We start from the raw sequence: 13,453 nt of genomic DNA, 5'->3' as shown, positions 1-13,453 counted from the left end.
GGTTTTGTGTGCATGTCGACTTGAAACTATTTTATATCTTGCTAAGATGTACAATATTTGTGGGATTGTTCCAAAATGAAAATTTGTCATTTAATCATCCTCACGTCGTTCCAAATCTTTATGACTTTCCTATTTTTTCTTTCTTTTCATGTTTAAAATAATGACTCATTCGAGTCCTGTGCAGCAAAATTATTCAATAGCTGTACTTTTGCCCATTAAATGTGTTTTGAAATTTAATTTAGTGTGTCTATTTCGTGCCACCATCCTAAATGTCAGATACATACTGATAAAAATAAACGATTAATCACTGAATGATCATTTTAAAAGACTACTAACTTAAATGGCTTCAGGGAGCCTATAAGTAGCAGTAAATAAAACCTGTATGACTTTCTTTTTCCATTACACTAACAAACTAATTGTTGTTTTGGACCCTATTGACTTTTCTTCTTCTTTTGTGTTTCACAGGAGAAAGAAAGTCCCAGCCGTTCAATTTATTTGAGTGATTCAGTGTTTCAAAACAAAAACAATAATGACAATACTCAAGCACACAATCTCATTCACAGCAGCGTTTAAATCATTTAAAAGTAGCAAAACTACTAGTTTAACCAGCAATGCTGTAACAAGTTGTGCCTGCAGCTTTAACACACATGCAATAACCAAACGCAATCCTGAAATATCATATGGGAAAGCTTAATTCATTGAAATGAATCGGTTTGAACAGTTTATGATTCACGAGACTCATTTAAAAACAATTAACTAGGTGTGTGTTACTTTTGACTATCAATGTGTTATTTAGAGTACATTTATCTATTTCCACCACCGTTATTGCCAGATACATACTGATTAAAACAAATTATTAATCATTAAATAATTAAATAGCTTCAATGTAGCCTATAAGCAGCCGTAAGCAAAGCCTGTATGAATTTCTGTGTCCGTTAAACCAAATGTTGTTTGGATCCCACTGACTTTTCTTCTTCTTCTGTGTTTGACAGGAGAAAGAAAGTCAAACTGGTTTGGAAAGACATGAGGGTGAGCAAATGACTACATTATCCCTGCAAATTATAGGCTCCTACACTACATTGATGCTATTCAAGTGGGTTATCTTACTAAATCATTATTCAATGATTAATAATTTATTTTTTTCAGCTAGTTAGTTATTTTGCTCCACATGGACTGAAATGAGTCAGGGAATCATGAACTGTTGAATTGAATTGAACATGAATTGAACTTTCCCACATGATATTTTAGGATGCATGTCAAAATAGAGCTTGTTCCTGAACATTTTTGCTGGTTAAACTAGTAGTGTCGCTTTCAAATAGTTCACTCCTTTGCTCATGAGATCACGAGTATTTTCGTGCAAATGTGTGTGTGTGTGTGAAAGAAAAAACCGCCGCGTGTCCTTGCACCGGTGCATGTCACAGGAGATGTGAGAGAGGACAGAAATGATGAAACCGGAGACTGCAGACGCGGCCTGCAGAGATCATATTAGTAGCTGCGACCATCGATCGGTTCTAGCACTTAAATTTCAAGCGTGACAAAACTGTAGGCAAATTAATTGTTCGCCAGAATATTACACATCAGAGTACATTAATCCTCTCCAGAGCCGCACGCCGTATGAATACTAATAGAGCTGCCAGACGCCTCTCCTCTCGTCTGTCCATTCGCTCGTCTGCTCCTCTCTCCTTTTGTTTCCTTCTTATTTCCCGTCCTCATTGTTTTTTCGTCTCTCTCTCTCTTTCTCTCTCTCTCTCTCTCTCTCTCTCGTGCGCGCGTCTTTTCTCCTTCAATTGCCAGTGACATTAACTGGCAACAGCGTTCATTAATATTCATATATCCTCCCAATACCTGCGGTATCTGCGAGCCGCGCGGCTTCTTTTTGTGATTGAATCGTTTGAAGTGTTTCCTTTTTTAAAAAATAATTGTCTGTAAAATTTGGGAACTGACATTTAGACTCACTTGTGTCTCGTGCTTTATGGGCCTTGGCAGGTATCCGGGCGCTAAATGTATAAATAAATCTGGGATTACACAAGAAGACGGAAGAAAGACTTAGGTGAGCTTTCACAGTAGGAACATTATTGCATGTTAAAGTCATAAAATAAAGGCTGTATGTAAAGCGTGCGCTCGGCCAGTCCGTGTGCTTTCAATTAACAACGCGAGGTTACGTGTGTTAAAATAATCCAGTGAAAATACTCTCTCTCACACTTTCATGCTCTCTCTCTCTCTCTCTCTTTTTTTTCTTTTTTCTTCTTTTTCCAGAAAGCATCCCGGCTAGTCCAAACATTGGAGCGGTTCTCGTATTTCAGACCCCCACTTTGTCTTCTGTGCCGAGTTCAGTGAGGCTCCCGGTCAGAAATGTACACAAGCCTAATTCGAGTTCGAAGATCTCCGAATAACCCGAAAGGGATCAAATTAAAATTCCAAGACGGGCGGAAAAAAAAGCGATATGGGGTTTGAAAGTGGCCCCTGCTTCTTTAAGCTGGATTTAAGTGATCAAAGTTTCATATGAGGCAGCCATTGGTGGTATTGAGTTACTCTAATGGCTGCCATGTGCTCCTGCCGACGGGCCGATCCACGGGCGTCTCCAGGGTGTCAGGCACAAGACAGTTGTAAAAAGAGGCTTTACAATGGGAGAGCGGGATCGGCTAAAACCAGATGCCTCGTGCACTTTCAGACCTCGTGCATTTTTTCCCGAATTAGCTCCAGATTTTTGGAGGAGCGTCGTGCATGGAGCATCTCTCAAGACCGTGCCAGCCGACAGCGTTCCCCTCTCCATCGCGCTTATTTACTGATGCGTGGCTTCCCCATTCCCACTAAACTGCAGGAGACACAAGTGACAATAAAAGTCAAACACTCGGTGGTTGCCGGAGTCCTGGCTGGTTATTAGTATGTAAATGAAATCATCACAGCTGTTGTGTGCGCGGAGAGGGGGAGAGCGGAGACAACGAACCCTGCATTCTGATGCTGTCTCCTGAACAACCATCAGGCCTGGCCACCTCTTCCACACCCTGCAGTCGAGCAATAATGCATGCACAAATGCTTTTATGCATGCAATTACATTATGGATAAAGTATAGTGTACACATATACAGGTTAATTAGCAAAGCGGCTGGGATTGCTTTCGTTCAGTGAACGGCGAATGCCTGTAGATGTGTTTTGCAATCGCAAAGGCTTTATGGAAATGAAATAATTAGTACTTGGGTATGTTTAAAACTGATTTAGATCTATAGCAGCCAAAGGCCAAAGTCAAGGCATTGTTTTTTAGGATAAGTATACAATTGACATTTATGTTATGTTTTTAAATATAATTATATTTTTCATTTATGTGTACATATATTAATTTAACCTTTTATCAGGTACTTATATTTATTTAGAAGTCTTTGTAAAAAAAAAATCAGGCACATAAAATTTACATTTATATTACATGGTTTAAGTTTTTCAAAATATTAATCTTATATATTTTATATAAATGTATATATTTTTAGCAGGTACTTGTAAAAAAAAAAATCAGGCCCATAAAATTAACATTTATATTGATTAATTATTTTAATTTGTAATTTACGTCTACATACAGTATATACATTTTATATATTTTATTTAAATTTATATTTTCAGCAGGCACTTATATTTTTTTCTGTAATAAAATAACTTACATTTATATATTAATAAATAATACTTTTAATTTACATTTACATTGTTTATAATATATTTTATGCAAAGCAACATACAAATAATACAACAAAGCGAGAAATGAGAAAATTCTTTCTCATATCCAAGTATGATATACTATTTTTATAGTTTTTTCTTATTATTATATTGTTATACAATAGTTATTTGTATCAGCATCCCAACTAGCCTGACACAGAAACATCAGATCAGCCAATAGTGTGAGCTTTGGGGGCGGGGCTACCTGCAGGTTCGACCAATGGCAGAAGGGGAGAGTGTTCAGGGCAACTTTATTTTTGCAATTATATTTGGGTCATATTTGACTTATTTAAATGCAGCATGTATATGCTCGCATGCAAATCATGAGAACAAAATCAAACTTTACCATTATGAGAAAATGCATTGCATCAGTGCGAATATTTCAAGTTTTCATTTGAACGAGTCAAGAACATGCAGTATGGGGTTTGATTTAAAGCTGTGATTTAAACTTTCAGCATGTAAACTCTCAAATTCCAGGCACAAATCATTTTCTTATTTATTTTTCCAAAGGATAATATTATGAGAAAACTCACATTTTTTCCCAGACAGTAAACAAAAGCATTCCCCCCAAAAACTGATTTCTGCCGCAGATGAAACATAGACGGGGCGTTAGACGCTGCCAAATCTCCGGCTGAAATTGTTTCCATATCTGCGCCATGTATTCAATGCCCATCTGCCCGAACTCCTGCACATACCGCCAGCAAAAACACAATGAGTAATTCTCTCCAAACATAGACATAAAACCTGCCATTCCCGCTCCATCAGCCCTATACGCAAAAAAAAAAATGTTGGAGAGAACGTAAAAAATATCTAGTTTCGGATCATCCACTTGAGAATACTAATTAGGCCGCCATTGTGGAAAATGTTACTCAAGGCTTTGATCAAACATCACGGGTCGAAGTCTCAGGATCAGATGTGTTCAACTTAAGTCCAAACAAATCCAGGAAAGAGCTTTCAATCTAAATAAAGCACTGTTTTTCAGCTCGGCCCGCCTCTGCCTGGTAAATAAATAATGCTCTACGATATAGACGACAGGCAAAATGTCAGATTGTCTGCTATTTAAATGCATAGAGGTGTGATGAGTGAAACATATGGGAGATTTGAGAGCTAGCAGCGGTTTCTGATCAAACCAGCCGTTACGGTGTGTAGTGTGCATTTTGGCTGCTTTTGACATAGTAATCCGACGGGTTTTATGTAAAAATATGCTAAGATAGCATCACGGTGCATCTGTATCACTTCGTCTGCCACGTTTCATTAAGCTAAATTTTATGACGTGTGCTCTTTAAGTCTGAGAATTTATGGATAGATGTCTCTCGAAATTCCATCACGTCGACGGCATTGCTCTTCATTCGCAGCGGGTGTGTTTAACGCCCGCTCTCCATCCCTGTGGAACTTCCGAGCGAGCTTATGGAGACGGATTCCGACGCGCTCTTCCTCAACTTCATCATAAAGATGACTTGATTTAGCATAAGCTCTAATGTTTAATTGCCTGCAGTGAGTGAACTTGCATGCAAAGCGTGAAATAAAGCGTGTTCTCATGGCCTGAATTGTTTGATACCGAGAGGTTACAGAGTGAGGAGCTTTGTTTGTTCGCCTCACCTTCCCTCCTACACTCACTGTCTCCCCCTGTGATTAAAAAACATCATCAGCATCTCATTAGCACTGATTTGCATAGTAACAGCATGAATATTGTGAGTGTGTTTCTGGGGGTAGGGGTAACTTAATGAATGCGACAGCCTCTTCTGTTTAACTAATTTTTTGCCTCATCCATATTCAGATGACTCTTGGAATCAGACAGCGGTTAAAGTTTCTCGCTGAAGACATGCAGACGTGATCGCACCTGATTCCCGAACCCAGAGGAGAGTTTTAGCGCTCAGATGTTGCTCTTTCGACACTCGGGAGACTTGAAGGCATCTTGAAATTTACATTATTTACTTTTTAAATGCGTGTTTGTGGTCTGATTGTGCATGATTCATCAGTACACGCTCTTAAGGAAAAAAAGGTTTGTCACTGGTTGTGATGGTTGTGATGATCAAATGGTTGTGAATGGCATATCGTGTTTAAAAATCCCTGGGGAAAAAATAAAAATACACACAGATATGTTGATCGATCACAGACTTTGGTGTCTTGATATATGTGAGTACAATTTGAGACGTTGTTGAGGCTCTGGAGGAGATGCATGTGAGATTATTGTTGGTTTTATGATTTAAATCAATCGATTTACTCTCATTGCTGTCATTTGTGATTTTTCTTTGTTACAGGAAAGGCTTTGCAATCTGTATTGCTCAAATGTTGCTCATTCATAGCTCAAAAGACCTAATGGAGATCCTAGTTATGTTTCATGTGTATCAACCATGTTTCAGATGTTTCACATAAAATTACTTGGGTAAAATAAAATATGACTCAGTTGTTAATTCATGAGTAACGTTTGAGACGTTGCTGAGATCTCTTTTGAGTCTCTGGAGGAGATGCATGTGAGATTAGTGTTGGTTTTATGATTTAAATCAATCGATTTACTCTCATTGCTGTCATTTGTGATTTTTCTTTGTGACAGGAAAACCTTTGCAATCTGTATTGCTCAAATGTTGCTCATTCATAGCTCAAAAGACCTAATGGAGATCCTAGTTATGTTTCATGTAAGTATCAACTTTGTTTCAAATGTTTACCCTAAAATGACTTGGGTAAAATACAAATACACACAGTTGTGGAATTCATAGTGAGATCAATCACACTTTGGTATCTTGATAAATGTGAGTACAAATTGAGATGTTGATGAAGGAGATGCATGTGAGTTATGTTTCATGTAAGTATCAACCTTGTGTCAGATGTTTCACATAAAATTACTAAGGTAAAATAAAATATGACTCAAATATGACTGACGTTGCTGAGATCGCTTTTGAGTCTCTGGAGGAGATGCATGTGAGATTATTGTTGGTTTTATGATGCAAGTCTAAATTTAATCTCATTGCTGTCATTTGTGATATTCCTTTATTACAGGAAACTTTTCCAATCTGTATTGCTCAAATGTTGCTCATTCATAGCTCAATGTTCTAGTTATGTTTCATGCAAGTATCAACTTTGTTTCAAATGTTTACCCTAAAATTACATAGTGAGTTCATAGTGAGATCGATCCCACTTTTGGTGTCTTGATAAATGTGACATGTTGTTGAGTCTATGAAGGAGATGCATGTGAGATTATTGATGGTTTTAAGATTTAAATCTCTCGATTTATTCTCATTGCTGTCACTTGTGATTTTCAGAAAAACCTTTCCAAACTGTATTGCTCAAATGTTGCTCATCCATAGCTCAAAGGACCCAAAGGAGATCCTAGTTATGTTTCACTAAGTAAGTATCAGTTTTGTTTCAGATTAGTCAATAATCAAGCTATAAAAGCAACGTGGAAAGAGTAGAGCTGTTCACGTTCACGAAATGTGGACGTTGAGATCTGTGCAGGTGCCATTCTGTTTTGGCACTTTCTTTGCGCCGGCCACATGATGGATGACGCCAGCGAATTGCAGCATGCAGTATTTTCCCGCAGTTGATTGCAAACTGACTCCGGGTAACATAATTATTTACACTGACACAATAATGTAAAATGATTAACATCCGCTCATATTCATGCCGGTATAAATCACCAGCCCACGTTGGGGTTCATCGTTCGGCGTCTCGCCCTCAGATTGGACGCCGGCCAGATAAGAGGAATATTAATCGTGAAGATATGCCGCATGGTCGTTTAAAACTTCGAGAAAAGAGAGGCCCTGGCAGAGTCTTTGGCAGAGCGATGGCTTCTGGCTGCAGCGGGCACCGCTCGAGATGGATTACCACCCGACTCCTCAACATAGATGTCCTACCTGTGCATGAAATAGGGCTTGACCGGCCAACGTCCACTTTTTCTACCCCTTTCTCCCCCAAAAAGAGAATTACTGCTGGGAGGCTCTGGACAATTTTATGTAGGGCTGGAGAACAAAAATCAATATTTAATTATCTGTGAGCGTTTGGTGTCACTACATCTTTAGATCTGTAGGGTGGAGTGGACAGGGTCACCGGGCCGGTAAGTGAGTCCGTCAGTGACGAGGCCGTCTCATCCCAAGGCTCCGATTGGCCTGTCTTCAATCACCACAGGAGCCATGACTGACAAGTCATTTATACGTCCACCTGCGTGTTTGGAGAAGGCCACCTTAAGAATGAGCCTGCGTGACGTGCGTACAGTACGCTTGAAGTTAAATATGGTTTTGACCTATGGGAAATATGGCTTAAACACCCCACCTAGAGGCGGGATGGGACACTTACCGGGACGGTGGGTGGAATTCAGTTCATGCTACTGGTTATTATCTGATTATTTCACATTTGTTATCAGTTTTTTTTCTTACACTCCATTTGATTAGTGCTCTAGACGTAATGGAGAATGTTATTATTTGCTATTTGTTTGTGTTTTTTTGTTTTATATTTTTCAGCACCCTAAATCTTTCCTTCTATTCCCCTGTTTAAACACACATGATCACCGACTTCATCTTTTGTGACTTATTTGACATGCTTGAATGTAGTTGCATAGCATGCGGATTAATTTAAATAAGAAAATATCAAGGCATAATAGTGAGGATTCTTTGATTATTTCCCGTTTTCATCTGAATTTGGGGGGGAAAGCATTCCAGCACAGTTATAATCAGTTTGATGTACTATTTCAGTGCAAGATCAGAGAGAAAATGTTTCTGCTTTGCATTTTCCTAATGAAATGGAATTTTTGATTTGATATTTCATATTAAATATTTATTCTTTATTTTATGTCATAACTTTCTTTATTTTACATTTTTCATTTTGCGTTTACATTCAAAGATATCTGACTTACAATCTGTTGTAATTTATTAAACACTCTAGCGTGTGAATTTATTTTAGTAAAGAAAGAGCACAGCATAATACTGATAATTCTTTGATTATTGAGTTTTCATGTGAATTTTAAAACATTTCAGAAGTTGCGATCAGTTTGATCTTTCTTTCTTTCTTTCTTTCTTTCTTTCTTTCTTTCTTTCTTTCTTTCTTTCTTTCTTTCTTTCTTTCTATTTGAGTAATGACCTAAATAGTCCAGAATTTTAAACATTTATTCTTTATTTGTGTCATAACTTTGTTTTTTATTTTTTACATTTTTCAAAATCATAAACCTTGTCTATTTCTGTGTTTTAAATTTGAAATCATAGACTTAATCTGTTATAAATTATATCACCCACTGGTTTGTAGTTTCATAGCATGAGAATTCATTTTAATATACACAGAGCAGCATAATATGATAATTCTTTATTTTCGATTTTCCCATTTGAAAACATCTCAGTGCTGTTATGATCCGTCTATTATGATTTATTTAACATATCTTATGGTATCTTCGAGCATACCAAAAATATCTGCCAGCCACCAGCGTAAAAATCCATTATGGCTTAATAATAGATATAATGGAGATGAAGGCAATTAAAAATTTCATAGAGGCCTGACTCTTGTGATAAACGTACAATCCGTTTGAATCCGTTCATTTGGCTAATGATTTCTTAGGAAGAGAAAATGAACTTGCAATGCAAGGGTCAAACTGGAAACGCTTGAACTCCTGTAATTACTGACCGCGATTCTTTCACCAAAGTAGTTCAGGGACAGACTCTTTTCCCAGAGCTTCATAAGAGACAGTTCTGTACCTCTTTTCCCCGAATGTCCTTTGCACTCGGAGTTAGAGGACACAGAATTGGGACCCTTCTTGAGTTTAATGGTAGCGCACAGCCAATCGATACACTTCAGCTACAAAGGAACAGTTGAGGGACCAAAGGCCCAAACACATTACACGCTGGTCAAGGCCAATAGCAATCTGATGTTGAGGTTAGAAAAACACGCTAGAACTGTTAGCCTCCAGTTGCTCAGGCGGGCCGCTCCGGTGGACCAATCTGTCTTTGATTTGCCATTGTTACAGTTCAACTCCCAGTACGGGGCGGAACGTGAATAAGATGTAAAAACAGTATTGAAAAGTCTTTGTGTTAAAGCATCAATTAGCCTAGAGCTAACTGCTAACTTGTGGGCTATTTGCAGAATGAAAAATTGAAAATATAAGGTCATGCATTATGTGTGCATGTAAGGTCAGGACCATTCAGTGTCTCATGCAGTGTGATTTGGTTGGCTATATTAAGTATTGAATACTAGCTTAGGCTATACTGCGCAGTATACACTGTAAAAAAATGATTTTTTGGTGAAGTAAATACTACTGAAAAAAAACAATGTAATTTACATGAAAAAGTTAGTTCAGGCAAAAATTTAAAAAACGAAGTAAATTCCATATCAGTACTTAATTCAAGCGAGTAGAAATGAAAGCGCAAATATCAACTCAATAAAATTAAGTAAAAATTACTCAACTTTTCTGATACTGGGGTTCCCATCATGCACTGGACCTTGAATAATTAATGAGGTTAATTTTTCACTGGTTTCCAGCTGTATTTTATCATTGCTTTTGTTGTCAGGATTAGTAACTTGCCATTTTGTGACATTTCGAGTAAATTTTCTGCTCAAAATGACACATTCAAACACAAAAACGATCCATCAAATGTTACCGTCATTGTGTATTGTCTACTAAGTATTGAGGTCTTTGCATTCACATGATGTTTAACATCTGGCATGCTGTAGTATAAATTACTTAGATAATCTAAGTAAAGCACATACTATATGACTGGTATAGTTCAATATTATTGTTTGAGTGAAATGTAATGCAAAGGAAATTTCAACTATATCGATATTAATCAACCTTTTACTAGCCAAGTTAAAAATTACTTATTTTCTTTGTTACTTTCACTTAACTAGGTTAAGTAAAGTTAACTTAATTCCATATTCCAAGTACATTTAAACTTAAAGATTTCTAATTAAAGCTACTGATAAATATGTTTAGGTTTATACTTGGCAAATCTGTGTAAATTTACTAGCATTTTCTGAGTGAAAAAACTTTCCTAGCTTTTTTCAAGTAAATCCTACTCCAAATTTTTTTCAGTGTATACAATGTTTGTTTGTTTTTTTGTAGCATTTGGCAGCATAAGTTAAGAAAATTGTTAAAATCACAGTTGATATCACTTCTGGTTTCATTCAGAAAACTGTAAATGTGGTCAGGTCCAGTGCACTGCATTCTGCAATACAGTATACAATTAAAGACTTTAGCTATAGTAAGACGGTGTGCTCATATTATGGGAGAGAGTGCAAAGCAAAATATGCGGAATAAGTCCCGCCTTCTAAATAAAAGAGCCAATCGCTGATCGGTAAACTCATTGTGTCACTGTAGATGAGCACTAGAGCGCAACAGTCGGAAAAACTCCATAAGGAAATTACTTTTTAGCAATAACTTATAAACCTTTAAAGACAGCCCTATTGTGAGCTACGAGGCTGTTAATCGATGGTATTTGCTTCTGTTGAAGCCGTCAGCCCGCGCTATTTCAGCTTATGTTTAACAGAGGAATTCCTACATTACCCATGATGCTGCGCAGAAAATTACACTAATCAGAGAGTAATGAAAACTCTTTACCTTCACCCACTCTCATGAAGAGCCGATCTCTCCATGCTTTCAAAATTCTGAAATGTTTGTATATATGCATATTTTGCAATAAACTTGAAATATATTGTTTTATACATCTGTATCAACATTTGTAAATGAGTACTTTTATATGTCTCCATCATTTTTAATTTGCTTGTGCTGTTTGCAAAGCTTCAAGGGATTGTAGTTCTTTCCCTCACTAAAGCCGTTAAGCACACAGTCGTTGTCATTTTGTCAGATTTTCAAAACTTTTTTGTTTCAATTCAAAGTTTGTAGTGTTGTGATTCACCCCTGTTTGCCTTGATTCATGGCTTATAACTCTTTAACGAAGACTTTTTTTAAAGGGGGGGTGAAATGCTCATTTTCACTCAATCTCCTGTTAATCTTGAGTACCTATAGAGTAGTATTGCATCCTTCATATCTCCAAAAAGTCTTTAGTTTTATTATATTTATAAAAGAAAGATAGGCTGTACCGAGTCTTTCCAGAAAAAACCGAGCGGCTCAAGGCGGGCCGTGTGGGCGAAGCTAAAGCTGTGCTAACGCGCCGAGCTAACAACACACAGACATTTAAAGCAGTTTTACTCACCGCCCGGTTCCAACGCACGACCGCGAACCTTTATCATTGTGACTGCTCGATCCTTAAGCATTAGACGATCTGCAAATCCGTCGATCTGGGCTTTGTTTATAAAACAATCATCGTCGAAATGCAGGGAACAAACAGTCTTGCACAACCTCCGTTGATGCTCTGGAAAAACAATCTCCATCCACTGGTCCCTTAACGCTGGGTTCTTTGGGAATCTGTGCAGGGTTGTCTTGCCCTGGCAACCAAAAACCCACTTCTTTGGTGACATTGACTTCCCTAAAGCGGAGCAGAGCGCTTTGATGGGCGTACTGCTTTCGCTCTCTTGCTCTGGTCTACGAGTGCGCGCGCGCCCGCGTCCTTCCGGAGAAGTGCCCTTAGGACCCGTATAAGGAAATTCCGCTACATCTGACGTCACACATGCCCATACTCGAAAAAAACTTTCCGAAACTTGTGACAAACCGGAAGGAGCATTTTTGGAACAGAAATACTCCTTCAAACGTACAATTTAATTTTTGAAACTTTGTCCATGTTTAGCATGGGAATCCAACTCTTTAACAGTGTAAAAAACTCAGTATGCATGAAATAGCATTTCACCCCCCCCTTTAAACCCCTATAGGAAAATGAATGGATTCCGGAACTAGCGCTGCTGAAAAAAGGGGGCGGGGACTGTTGAACTCCATATGGCAGAATAAGTCCCGCCCTCTAAATAAAAGAGCCAATCGCTGATTGATAAATTCATCGTGTCACTGCAGCTTCCATTAGAAAGTCTGTTTGGTTTAGAAACAGTCTTCGGCTGCGTCTGAAGTCGAATACTCTCTTCAGTAGGTACTTATTTTGAATAAGTAATTACTTCATGACTGTACAAAAAAAACAATCATTCTATAGTATGAATGTGTGTACTATGAATGTATTCTGGACACACTACATCTGCCATGTTGTCATTGTCACGTGACCTACCAGCGTCAGTTGCGTCGCTTCATTGTCATTCACAAATCCTCATGGGATGGTAAAGTGTCCATCAGATGCACTCATCAGAATATCGCCAGAGGAAGTAGGTCGTCTTGGTACTTTTTGCCTACTTTTATGAGTACTGTGAATTCAGACATACTTCTTTTGTCGCATACTGCTATATAGTATAGTGAAGTATGCGATCTTGGATGCTGTCAGTGGATCTACCCTGAAAAATTAGCCTTTTAACACTATTTGAGCATAAGAAACAACATTTATGAGATAGTTGTTGTCAGATTTCATTGGTGATTTCAAATATGAAAAGTAATCGTACAACAGCTTTGAAGAATTTGATGTTTCCCCATTCAAAGAGATACACGCACGACTGAAATAGCTGACCGAGAGGTGTTTCAAAAATGGCCGCCGACTGAAATGACTTGCTTTGAAGGAACTATAAATTTTCTCCTTAGATGCAGTTTTGATATTAACAGAATACCTCTCTATTTATCTCATTTTCATAAGCAAGTCCTTTTGACATGGTGTTTGGCTTTTAAACACTTCTCTTTTTTTATTTGGAATAATAAGTATGTCACACACCAAAGAAAAACTTAAGACATTTGTTTGAGTCTGATATATTATTAATTGGTCAATTGTTGTATTACTGAAACATGTCCAAAATTT

The 13,453-nt window shown here is 37.7% G+C and overlaps 1 protein-coding gene and 1 long non-coding RNA gene across 3 annotated transcripts in view; both read left to right on the top strand.

The window, feature by feature from the left end:
* LOC307152277 (uncharacterized protein) overlaps positions 1-5,701 on the top strand; it is a 46,250-nt gene extending 40,549 nt beyond the window's left edge. For both annotated transcript variants that reach the window (XM_079860784.1, XM_079860783.1), the window contains exons 4-5: positions 993-1,029; positions 5,479-5,701. In XM_079860784.1, the coding sequence (XP_079716910.1) occupies positions 993-1,029; positions 5,479-5,519 (78 nt within the window). In that variant the 3' untranslated portion in view covers positions 5,520-5,701. The remainder of the gene's footprint in view (positions 1-992; positions 1,030-5,478) is intronic.
* Positions 5,702-6,915: 1,214 nt separating this feature from the next.
* Positions 6,916-8,352, top strand: LOC307152655. The gene is made up of 3 exons (XR_013820027.1): positions 6,916-7,046; positions 7,155-7,260; positions 7,378-8,352. It is a non-coding gene; the product is annotated as an uncharacterized lncRNA (long non-coding RNA).
* The last annotated feature ends 5,101 nt before the right edge of the window (positions 8,353-13,453 follow it).

The sequence above is a fragment of the Squalius cephalus genome (assembly GCF_949319135.1).
Source record: "Squalius cephalus genome assembly, chromosome: 24".
In the NCBI taxonomy this organism is placed as follows: domain Eukaryota; kingdom Metazoa; phylum Chordata; class Actinopteri; order Cypriniformes; family Leuciscidae; genus Squalius; species Squalius cephalus.
This window is presented reverse-complemented; position numbering and strand designations above follow the sequence as displayed.